This window comes from Myotis brandtii, unplaced genomic scaffold, assembly GCF_000412655.1.
Source record: "Myotis brandtii unplaced genomic scaffold, ASM41265v1 scaffold532, whole genome shotgun sequence".
NCBI classification, from domain to species: Eukaryota; Metazoa; Chordata; class Mammalia; order Chiroptera; family Vespertilionidae; genus Myotis; species Myotis brandtii.
In genome coordinates, this window is record NW_005369955.1 from 832647 (window position 1) to 844959 (window position 12313).

A 12313-nucleotide genomic window follows, 5' to 3' on the forward strand; every position below is an offset into this window, starting at 1 on the left:
GCCCCGTACGCCGGCCCTGCTGGGCACCGGGAACCGAGGGGGCGCCCGGGTCCTGGCCCTCGGGACTCTGTTGGTGGAGGCAGGGAAATGCAGAAGGCCGAGTTCAGAGACCAAGGCGCCGGGAGGGCAGGCTTCCCAGGGAGTGAGGCTGAGCTGAGGCAGGCAGGCTCCCCGGCAGAGGCAGGGCACCGCTTGTGCCCAGGGCCAGTGGCATGAAACCAGCCGCCCGCCTCTTCCCACACCTGCTGGGACCTCCCCATGCTCCCTCCCCTGCGTGTGACCTGACCCTGCTGGCAAGATGGTCCGAGGCCGGATGACACGGTGTGGCAAGGACCCGGCTGGGCACAGAGCCGCGGGCAGGGTGGAGGGTCCCGCCTGGGTGGCAGGAGTCTTCGCTTTATTTAGAAAGGCTGGAGGGAAGATGAAAAACGAGGACTGAAACGGTAGACGTTGCGTGGGGACAGACGAGTCATTTCACATTCTCTGCTGCTCTCAGAGGCTGTCTCTGCGTAATGCCCGCCAGCAGGCACATGTCCCATTTCCCCGCCTGCCTTTCCCTGGTTTGTCTTCTGTTGTCTGAAGTGCTTGTCCAAGAAAAGGTGGAAGCAGAGGACCTCATAGAGGCATTACCTCTAGCCGGCAGGGTTCCTGGTGCGGTTCTGTTCCGGGGTTCCCGTGCCCACGACAACAGCAGCTCACAGTGTGGCACTGAGCGTCAGCTCCCTGCTGGGCTCTTGTTCCCTTCTGACTGACGGGAGGCCTGGCTAGATGAGTGCTGGAGGCCTGCATATGTCTCCGATAAATGCTGTGACAAAGCCCCAAATGTCAGGGATGCCCTGCCCATCCCACGGCCCACCCACATACGACCCCGCCCATCCCACGGCCCCACCCACATATGACCCTGCCCATCCCATGGCCCCACCCATCGTGGTCCCACCCGCTATGGCCCTGCCCATCCCACGATTCCTCCCTCCTCTACTCCTCAGTTCATTTAGTTCTGTCCACCAGGAGAAAGGGATTGTGGGAGGTGTGTGTTTGTGGGCCATGACCTGTGTTCTCTCTCCACACTGGGACCTCAGCCCTCTCCGGACACATCTCCTCTGCACCCACCAGCCCGCTGGCCAGACGCTGCCTCCTCCCATTTTCAGACAAGGAGGCAGCAGCCCTGGCTTCGGAAGGGGCGCACCTGGCCCTGCAGTGGGCACCTGTGTGGCCCGAGAACCCTGGCCTGGTGGAGGCGGGGCACTCCCACAGGAGGGTGTGTGGTGTTGGCCATGTGTTTCTTCCCGCTGTTGAAGACAGTGGTTCGCCATGGCCCACAGCAGCCCAGAGACCTGCCTCTGGGGCCACCCTGGGCGCTCTGTGAGCTCCCCGCACCTCCCCCGAGCTCTCCTCCGTGGGCCCCACCCCTGGAGGCCTGTGCCAGGACCCGCTCACGGTGGGCATGCTGGGGAAGCCAGGAACCTCTCCACAGAGAACCCGGGGCGGCGTGATTTCCTCTCCACTCGCCTAATTTTAATTTAATTCCCTTTAATCTTTAATGGAAAGTTGTAAACGTAAATTATTTACCCGAGAGAGCCAAGCCGCTCCTTGGGGCGCTCCTGCCTTGAGGGTAATTACACATGTGGGTCCTGCCGGCCTCCTCCCTGGGCGCTGAGGGCCAGGCGCTCTGGCTCACGCCCTGATTAGCTGCCTCCATCACTGTCACCGCACGTGCTCTGGCAGATGCAGAGCAGGGCTCCACCTGACAGGCACTCACTTGGTAATTGCCCCGGGGCAAGACGAGCCTGTGCTCCACCCGTGACCGTGCAACTGGGATCAGAGCTGAGCTGTGCAGGCCGCCCTCCCGCCTGTCACTCGCCTCCAGCTGCCTCCCTGAGCCAGCTCACCCCGAAGAAAGGCCCCCCCCTGCCCAGCCCTGCGGGGGCTCCAGGTGGGGGCAAGGGTGACGGGGAGGTGGGGGAGCCCACCTCCCCAGGTGCCTCTTTGCCTTAGACCAGTGGTTCTCCACCTTCCTAATGCCGCGACCCTTTAATACAGTTCCTCATGTTGTGGTGACCCCCAACCATATAATTATTTTCATTGCTACTTCATAACTGTAATGTTGCTACTGTTATGAATCGTAATGTAAATATCTGATATGCAGGATGTATTTTCATTGTTACAAATTGAACATAATTAAAGCATAGTGATTAATCACAAAAACAATATGTAATTATATATGTGTTTTCCGATGGTCTTAGGCGACCCCTGTGAAAGGGTTGTTCGACCCCCAGGTTGAGAACCGCTGCCTTAAACCCTTGCTCAGAACATGGTCACCCCCACCTCCTGGGCACTGTCCATGCTTTTGACCTCTTTTTAAAACTCAGTATATGGAAAAGTAGCCCTATGACATTTAGAAACCTGGATAAGGGAAACCGTATTTGGCATAGTTGGTCAAGACTGGTGGAGTGGGTGTGCAAGAGAGAGAGAGAGAGAGAGAGAGAGAGAGAGAATGAGAATGTTGGGGTGGGGGACTAACTAATATGGCTACCAAAGGTTCGATGGCTGTCCTTTTGACTCTGAGCTTCCTAACAGCCACAGAGAAAAGGTCAGTTTCTTGACTCTCATCAGTAAAGAGGGTAAGGTTGCCGGTCGGTTAGGCACCTTGCATGTGCTCCCTTAGCCTTAGAGAAAGGTCACCACTTCGTACTGGGTACTTGCAGTTACGAGGTTTCGCGCCGGGTCTGCCTGTGCCGCCCTGAGGCCCGCTGGCTGCCGTCGAGGAGGTGAAGCCAGGCCCACAGCAGGCCTGGCCTCCGCGCTCCCTCTCGTCCGGAGGCACGGCTGTCTTTTCTCACGGGACCGACTATGGCTCCTAACCGGTGACAGAGCTCCTGGGTTGACTCCCAATCCAGGCCTCGCTGGAGTCAATCTGACTCAGACTTAGGCTCACCCAGATTTACGTGGGCTAGACGGGTGCAGTGCCTTGAGAAATGGGCATTTCAGTGTGCTTGGCCAAAGCGAAGCCGGCTTGGTGAGCTCACTCCCGCCCTTCCCAGCTGTCGCCTCACTAATCCCTCCGCGTTGCTCTTAAGCCTTAAAAGTTTTTTATCCAAAATTAGATATTTGCACCTCAAGTCTACCAAGCCTCCCCTGTTTCTTATAGTCACCAAGGGCCGGGCAGGGGGCGTCGTGGGGCCAGCGGGGGGATGGCCTCCCTGGGAGTCTGGGCTCCGGGGACAGTACCCCTGCCTGCCTTGGGCGCCAGGTGCTAAGGGACAGGTGAACAGGTTGTCAGTAAGTCACTTGAGCAAGAAGCGCAGGGTCACTTCTCCTTGTCACGGAAAGTGATTTCCACGTGACCTTGGGGCCTGCTGCCACTTGCGGGCTTTCCTTTGGCCACTAAAGGAGCCTGCTCTGTGGCTGCCCCTCCACTTGCTCGCCTGTGGGTGCCAGCCTGGTGGGCCTGGCGAGCGGCACCCGTGTGGCCCTGCAAGCGGCGGCCTGGATCCAGCAGGTGCGCAAGAAACAGGCCCTCTGGTCACCCACAGGAGCCCGAGCAGTGGGAAGGGGGGCTGCTGAGCTTGCTGGGGGAAGGGCCCTGGAGGGGGACTGATGAGGACAAGCCCCTTCCACGACTCCCCCACCTTCTCCCGGGCTCATTCGTTCACGGAAACCTAAGTGTGCGTGGCCGATGGGCAGATGCCGAGGGCTGTGCCCAAGAGAAGGGCCGGCTTCTGTTGTGAACGCAGAGGGCGCAGCACGAGCAGCCCAGGCAGGGCCGACCTTGCTCTGCACGTGCCCTCCAGGAGCCTGTCTGGGAAAAAGGGTTTCTCTAGCCCCGGCCAGCCCACCCCGCCCCTCCGCCACCCTTCTCTGAGCTCCCTCACCCTGTGCACCCCCCCGCCCCACCGTGGCTGCCCTTGGCCCAAAGGCAGGCTGGCACCAGGATGGCCTGGCACCGGGGGCTTCCTTCTCCTCCCGGCGGCCGCAGGCCCTCCCTCTTCCTGGTTTCTATTTATAGCCTGTGTGTCTGTCGCGGCCGTGCTGTAGCATAAGCGTGGCGGTGGTTTCAGGAGGCATTCTGGGCCAGGCGAAATTAAGTCCGTGACTCCGGCTGTATTAACAGTGAGGGGGAAGGCCGGGGGCGGGAGGCAGGAGGTGGGCCGTGGCCCCATGTAACGCTGTGGGGGCAGAGCCTAATCTACTCCGGGATGTCTTACCCGAGAGCCTCCTGCATGAATAATCTGCGGGAGAGCTGGCGCTGCCGTCAGGGACCCAGGCCAGGAAGGGGGAGGGCGGTCCTGACCCTCTAACCCTCATGGTACAGACGGGCTGGTCCCGAAGGCATCTGGGCCCAAAGCCCACTCACTCATGCATGCACTCACTCATCCATCCATCCATCCATCCATCCATCCAATAAATATGAACTAAAACCAGAGTCTGCCTGGCCTGGCTGGGTCTTGGGGACACGGGCAAGTGGCGGTTCTCTGGCGCTTCTGGGGGAGGAGACACACAGGCAGTTAATAGTTAAACAGGCGGTAAACACGAGAGCTTCAGGTAAGATGTTGTGGGTCATGAGAAAGTGAGAGTGTGGAAACGTGACCTGGGTTTCTTCAGTCAGAAGGTTTCTAGGCTGGGCAAGCCTGTGTCCACCCTCAGCCTGCACTCCTTGCCCAGGTGCCTCGGAACAGGGGTGAGGGAGGCACGCGGAGACGGGTCTGAATGGTGCTGCCCAGGACCTCTGCAGCCCCGCCCCCCCCCCCCCCCAAAAAAAACCTTGGCTCCGTGATGGGAGTAGGAGCGGGTGTGGTGAGCCGTGTGCCGGAAGGTGGAGCACAGGGTGGAGCACAGGGTGGAGTCGGCACCTGGGGGAGTGGTGCTGCGAGGTGCAGGCCCTGGAGCCTTCCTGGAGGCCGTCACCCTAGGACCAGCCGCTCTGAGACGTTCTTACTTTTGTCCCAATGATTCCATTCCTGAGTCTGAATTCAGACAAAGCTCACGGTGCAAACGTGGACACAGCGAGACGTGGTGGGTGGGCACATCACGCGTGTTTCTTACCTGGGATCTTCTGTGGCCTCCGAGAACATTCTCCCAAGGACGTCGACATGGGGGACATGCTTGGTCCTCACGGTCACAGAGAGCAGAACTCAGAACTGCAGCCAGCCCCACGGCCGGGCCGCGTTAATCAACGCGGATGCCCAGACACAGGAGTGGTCGCCGGGTGCTGAGGGGGCGGGGCCAGGGCCTGGGATTATTACAAAAGTGTTTTTACTTCCGTAAACTTCCCAAAGTGTTTACAGTGTGCTGTGAAAGCTCATGATTTTAAAGAAACAAAACATGGGGGAGGCTTGATCGCAGAAGGCCTCCTGAAACATGGATTTGGAGGGGAGCGTGGTGGGGGGTTTGTTGACTTGCAGATACACCCCTACCCCCAGTCACTGTCAATAGGAGTGTGTGTCGCAAAGGCCCAGCCAGGTGCCACTTGTCATCTTGGGGGACTGTGGCCAGAGCTCAGCCCTTCCGGGAGGGAGTATCTTGGAGCCCCAAACAACCTTGGGGACCCTCCTAGAGCTCTGGCCCCATGCCTGTCCCTGCCAGCCTGCACGTCAGCAGAGCAGGGACTGGACCGTGCACCCAGCTGGCACAGAGGGGTGGCAGACGTGGAGGATGATGGGGTAGGGGATGAATGTATGAGGGAAGGAGTGAATGAATGAATGAACAAGAAGACGGACGAGAAGGGGAGGCCACCTGGGCTGTGTCCCTGACGGTCTCATGTCCTGTGTCTTCGGCAGACGTGCTGGTGGACGGACAGCCGTGTGACTGCGAGGCGGCGGCCTGCCAGGTGGGCGATCCCATGCGCCTGGAGGTGCGGCTGACGAACCGGAGCCCGCGCAGCGTGGGGCCCTTCGCCCTCACCGTGGTCCCCTTCCAGGACCACCAGAACGGCGTGCACAACTACGACCTGCACAGTGCAGTCTCCTTCGTGGGCTCCAGCACCTTCTACCTGGATGCGGTGCGTGGTCGGGGAGCCCCGTGCAGCCCCAGGGTCGTGTCCCACTGCCCCCCAGTCCTCTGGGCTGACCTTGGTCTGCCTGGCTCACTCTGAGGCCTTAGGCAGCTCACTTCTCTGCATCCGGAGCCCTAGGAGTGAGACCAGGGAAGTTCAGGAGACAAGGCGAGGTGGGGGGGCAGGACAGCTGAGGTCCCCCGTTCACTATTGCCCTGCCCCATGCAGTCACCTCCTCCCTGTCCATGGTCACTGCAGGGGCCCAGGGGACTGATGGAGTCACAGAGCTCACCTGGCCCCACCGCTCAGCCTCACAGGGCACAGCCCTCAAGCTCCACCCACGTGACACTGTGCCTTCAGCCCCACCCCCATCCCCACCTGAAGTGCCTCCCAGAAATGAAGCCAAGGCCGGGACAGGTGCAGTGACTGTCCGGGCGGGTTCGGGGTCCCCTGTGGCTCTGGGTCCCGCTGCTCTGGGCTGACACCTCCCTCCTGCCTGTAGGTGCAGCCTGCGGGCCAGTCGGCCTGCCTCGGGGCCCTCCTCTTCCTCTACACGGGCGACTTCTTCCTGCACGTCCGGGTGCACGAGGACAGCACAAGCAAGGAGCTACCGCCTTCCTGGTTCTGCCTGCCCAGCGTGCACGTGCGCGCCCTGGAGGGCCAGGCCTGAGCCCGGGTCCGGCCTGTGCTGTGGGGGTACCCGGTCTGGCCCCCCAGCCTTTGTTGTAGCTCCTGTCCCTCCTCCAGCCCAGCTCCAGCCCCAGCCCCAGCCCCCTCCATCCCTTTTTCCTGCAGCACCTTTTCTGGGCTGTGCCAAGTGTGGAGACATGGCAGCCTCACCCCTCCCCGCACTGCCCACCACGGACCCTCTGCTGGAGCCTGGCGCTAAGGCGGATGCTGCCCAACCCCAGAGGGCGCGGCTCACCTACCCAGCTGGGACCTGCACCTTGGGATCACAGCCCCGCCAGGGGGGGCCTACAGAGACCCCAGGCCTCAGAATCCCCCCAGGGCTGGCCCTTCTCCCTGAGCCCCTGAGGCAGCCCCTGTGCCAGATGTGGGGCAGTGTCCGGGCGGGGCCCCAAGGACCATGGACTGTGTGTATCTGTGTGTCTGTGACAAGTTCTCCAATAAAGGGCCTGCCTGGCTCCCTGCTGGTCCGCCTGCCTCTGTCGGTGGGCAGGGGCCGCCCCAACTCAGGTGAGAGTTCCATTGCACGGGGTTCCCATCAGAGACCCCCACGACACACGGCTGGTGGCCAGGAGGGCTGGGCCTGGGTCTGTCTGTCTCGGTGACCCCACAGCCCCTTCCACACGTGTGCTTCTTTGGCCTGGCTCAGAACATGAGGTCCAGCCCCACCCTGGTCCCCCGCCCCCACCCCGGTCCCCAGCCCCCAAGGTGGCGCTGGCCATGTCAGCGTCTTGCTCTCTCTTCACCCTGTGACACTGCCCACAGTCCCTCTGGGGCTCTGTGGCCATGCCCAGGCCTTTCAGGCCAGGCTGGCTGGTTGGCAGGCTGTTTGCTGCCCAGAGGTGCTCGCAGGGAGGCAGGGGTGCAGCCCAGCCAGGTGGGGGCTGTGCGCCCAGAGAAGGCCCTTACTCTGCTTGCGGAGCTGCCAGGGGGCTGTGGCGCCTTCCTCCCCGTCCGCCTCCACCGTCCCAGGCCTCGCCCCTCATGGAGCTGCGCCCTCGCAGCCCTCCCTCCCCTTGGCTCAGGGAGGCCGGGCCTTGGCTACACCTGGCCCCCAGCAGCGGCCCAGGAAGGGGCTCAGTTAGAGGTTGCACAGGAAAGCCTGCACAGGACGAGCTCAAGCAGCCCGTCTGGGAAGTGGGGTTCCCCAGGGGCAGTGAGGGAGCCCTGAGGGGTGCTGCCACAGGAACCCTGGCCCCGAAATCCTCAGGGGAATCTGGAGGGAGAGAGTCCCCCAGCCGGGGGTGGCTGAGCTGGCCTGCGTGTCCCCGGAGTTTGTTCCTCGGTCCCGGCCCCCAGTGCCCCCACCCTTCCTAGGAGGATGACCCGACCCCTGCCTTGGGGTGTCCCCAACAGTGACGTCCCAGGGAATCCTGGGGCAGGGAGCAGGGAGTGGGCTTTTGCCAAGGCAGGCGGATGTGATAGGAAGAAATTGACATTTGTCCCTGCCCGGTTCCTGACCTGGAGCACCCCCCCCCCCATCCCTTGGAATTTCCAGGCAATGGGAGTGTCTTTGTCCAGCAAGGTGACTCTGGGTGGGCCCCTGGGTGGTCCCTGGTGGCGTCAGGACGGGACTGGTCGCCAAAGGACCAGCGTGCTTAGGAGCTGGGAGCCTCCACCCCGCCCTGTCCTCCCTGGACTGGGTTCGGGACCCATCCTGCCCACCTGGGCTGCGGGGAGCTTCCTGGTGAACGCACTCACGGTCGCGCGGGCGAGGCAGAAGCACCTGCCCCGGGACCCCGCCGGACCTCACTGTGCCTCGCTCCATCGCCGCTCACCGGCATCCTTTGTCACGTCCTTGTGGTCACCCGGGAATGTAAGTAGGTGTTTGTCTGAGTTCTGGGCTCTGTCATAGCCAGCTGTCAGGCCTGGGGGGTCAGGGACCCCAGCACACTGCTGGCTGTTAGAAGGGGGGGCCTGCGCTGGCGTCTGAGCTGGGGCCGGCCAGTGGGACTGAGCCCTGACCTGTGGGTGGGGTCTGTGCCCACTCTGGTAGGCAGTGTGAGAACTGAGTTGGGGACACCAGCTGCTGTGGGACAGGGTGGGCGTGGTGTGCCGTGTGCAGGGGCCCAGCTGCCCAAGGATCCCGAGATCTTTTCAGCTGCTGTGGCTCCAGGCTCCACGGGAGAGCAGCCCTGAGGTGGCGGGTGGGGACCGGAGAGGACTCTCCAGCAGAGGTGGCCACAGCTCTTTGCTCAGGACACGAGAACTCTCCAGGGCCCTGTGACCGTGTGTCCACAGCTCCCCGGACAGGGTCGAGTCTGAGCCGTCCCATCCTGGACCCGCCGTACACACAGAGGTCGGATGGACCCGCCAGGCAGGAGGCCTCAGGCTGGGTGGAGTCCAGCTCAGCCCCCTGGTGCCAGGGTCTGATGAGGGAGTCCAGGCAAAGGGCCGCTGCTCTGCCTGTACACAGTCGGCGCTCAATAATGGCAGTCAGCCCCTCCAGCCAGGGTCTGGGAAGGCACCTGTGTGTCTCCCGGTGCCCCTGGCTCCCGCTGACCCCACGGCAGCCCTGACTTCTCGCAGCGCCGGCCCGACTCCATGCATCTCCTCCATATTGTCAGGTGCCGAATTATTCCTAATATTCCTCCTCCAGGCAGGCGGCGTCCAGGTGCCAGCCCGAGGCCCAGCCCACCCTGAGGCGGAGGAAGCACAGCCCGAAATCGACGGCGTCCTTTCCCCTCAGCGGCGGGCGGCGTGGCTTCGCCCTCCTGACACTTGTTCCACACAGGGGAGGACAGGCCTGCAGTGGCCCGCAGTCACCCGGCCGTCACACTGTCGCCCAAAATTCACGCGGCAGAGTGGGGATCCAGAAGGTGCCTGAGGCGCGGAAGCCCCGCCCCGCCCCTGGCCGGCTCTGGGACCTCACACCGTCACTGACAGGAAGCCACGTTGCTGTCATCTGCGTGATGGCGGTAAGAACATACCTCGTGGGCATGTGCGCTAGTGGTTGGCCTGCATCCCCTCGACGTGCCCACACGTGATAGCAGGTCCTCACTAGCTAACGCTGGGCCTCTCCTGCCCTCCCGCGCCTCCTTGTCCTCCCGGCCACGCGCCTGACCACTGTCCCCCGGGAAGCTGGCCACACGCCCTCACTGTTCCCTTAGACTCTGCGCGGGCCCATTTACCAGGTAGCGAGGGGCAGTGTCAGGCACTTTCTGCACAGCGGCTCCGGGGAGAGGGGCTGCCTGTCAAGGGAGTGAGCCCCGTGACTCCACGTTGAGCTATTTGCATTCAGGCCGAGGCTGGACCTGTGGATGGTTTAGAAAGACACGGCGTCAGGTGATGCCTCTGAGCCGCCAGCCTAGGAACCCCGTCCTCGTGGTGGCTCACGCCAGCCCGGGCCCCGGGCGCAGAGAGGAGGCGGGGAGCCTGTGGTCGCCTGGCCCCTGGGCCTCGGAACCATGGCCTAAGGGGTTAAGGCAAATAGTAAAGATCAAAAGGTGTTACCGTGATGGACTGGGGCACAGACTAAGCCTCCTCCTGAAACCGACTAAGTGATGGCACTTCTATTAGACACGTGCGTGATGCACCGCGGGCGGCAGGCGAGTAAGAAGCACCTGCCTGATCTGTGTGGGCAAAACCCCGAGAGGGCGGGGCGCCGGCTCGCCATTCTCACAGAACTGGGAAGGGGAGGAGCGAACCACGCCCACCCAGGTGGGGAAGCTCAGGGGAGGCTGCACCCCATTAATTTGGGAACGCAAAGGATTCTACCCTGAGTCAGGGGTGAACTGGAAATGCCCCCTCCCCTACTCAGAGGGTGGAAATAGAACTGTCCGGTCTCCACGCTTTGATTCCACCCAAATTGGCCCTCCGGTGACCTGCAGTCCCAGGCCACACTCCCCCAGCGCCGCCCCCAGCCCCACGTCCTTTATTAACTTGAAAATGGTCCCAGACACCCAGCGCCCCCACCGCCACGCAGCAGACGGCTCGCAGAAGTAAACACATCCTTTCTGGAGGAAGCCACTTCTGTCCCAAATCTCCAAGGCAAATGAATAATTCAGTTCTAAAAGAACGAAAATCATCAAACACACAAGGAAACAGTGCATCACGTGTGAGGGCAGAACAAAGGCAGCAAACCGGGCTTGAAGGAGAACCACGCAGCGGCTTCCTCAGACAGACTGTGAAGTAAGTGCCTCACTGTGTCACAGAAATGACAAAGAAGATGAAAATGGGTGAGGATTGAGAGCATCACAAAAATAATCAAGTGGAAGTCCCGTAACTGTGACAGAACTAAAATTAAATACTTAATGAGTGCGTTGAAGGCAGATTAAACCCAGCCCGAGGGAGACGAGTGAATGGAAGATAGAGCTGGCGACGTTATAAAAAATGCAGCTCAGAGAGGACAGACAATATGAAAGAGACTAAAACACCCACAGCCAGCAGGGTGAGGACGCTCACATTGTCAGAGTTCCTGGAGGAGAGGGCAGGATGGAGCAGAGGCAGGATGGGGAGGGCATGACTGAGACCCTCAGAACTGATGGGACAAGCCCCACACTTCCGGAAGCCCCACCAAGTCCTCGGAGCATAACATTGAAAATACACAACAGACTCATCATAATATGATTCCAAACACCAGACGTGAAGGGGTGGTTGCTGAGGAGCTAGAAGACAAGGCAAACCACCCTAAAGAGGTGGCACCTGGATAGCTGACTTTCCGTCCGCCACAGCAGAGTCCAGATGTCAGTGGAGTGACATCTGAGTGACACCGACACGTTCTAATAGGTGAAACAGCAACATTCTTACAGAAACAAAACCCAGGGCTCTCCGCCGCCAAAGCCTCACTAAACAGAATTCTAGAGAATAAACTCCAGGCAGAAGGAATCGATATTTGACAGTTGGAAATGCAGGAAAGAAGAACAGCAGCAATGTGGGTAAATCTGAACCAACAGTGACTGTCAGTCATCAGCATCAGCATGAATTACAGTGGAAACATCACAGACCTAACATGTACAGCAAAATAACACGTTAGTGAGGGGAAGACGGAGCCAAGGAGCGCGAAGGTGCTTTAATTTTAATTTCAAAGGCTCGGGAGGAGAAGAAAGATATCAATTAACTTAGATGCAAGCTTTTGTGCTTTAGTTACGGAACTTCAATTTCTGGGGTAGCCATTAAGAAAGTAAGAAAGTGCATGCACAGCTTCTAAACTGGATGCTCCAAAAAGTTAAATAAGGAAAAGTAATTATTCAGTCCAAATGAAGACAAAAATAAAAGAAAGAAAAATGGACCAAATGAATAAATGGAAATGGCAGAACAAACAAAACCACGCTATAATGGTACTATTATCTTTATGTTGTAGTTGAGAAAAGTGAAGCACAATGGATAAGTAGCCAGAAGTGGTTATGAAACGAGTTGTAGAAATAAAGTATGTCAGTACTTACAATAAATTAAAAGACTATCCCAGATAAAAGACTAGACAACAACCACAAAAATCAGGTTTATGATATTTACAGGAGACACCAGGACAAGGATGTGGGAGGAGGTTGAAACAGAATGGCAGGAGAAGATGTACCAGAAAAATCCTAATGAAAAGAAAGTCTAACGCAAAATGTTAATGACTTCTAGAAATAATTACATCATGATGATAAAAACAGTGACTCGCCAGGAAGCTATACTAACTCCAAATACATA

At 59.6% G+C, this 12313-nt stretch overlaps 1 protein-coding gene across 5 annotated transcripts in view; it reads left to right on the plus strand.

The window, feature by feature from the left end:
• The window catches only part of TRAPPC9 (trafficking protein particle complex 9), a 156166-nt gene extending 149029 nt beyond the window's left edge, over window positions 1-7137 (plus strand). For 4 of the 5 annotated variants that reach the window (XM_014549021.1, XM_014549024.1, XM_014549023.1 and 1 more), the window contains 2 exons: window positions 5778-5998; window positions 6495-7137. In XM_014549021.1, coding sequence (XP_014404507.1) covers window positions 5778-5998; window positions 6495-6662 — 389 coding nt within the window. In that variant the 3' untranslated portion in view covers window positions 6663-7137. Of the gene's footprint in view, window positions 1-5777; window positions 5999-6250; window positions 6434-6494 lie in introns of those variants that run through there. The other variant, XM_014549022.1, reaches the window with a different exon arrangement.
• The last annotated feature ends 5176 nt before the right edge of the window (window positions 7138-12313 follow it).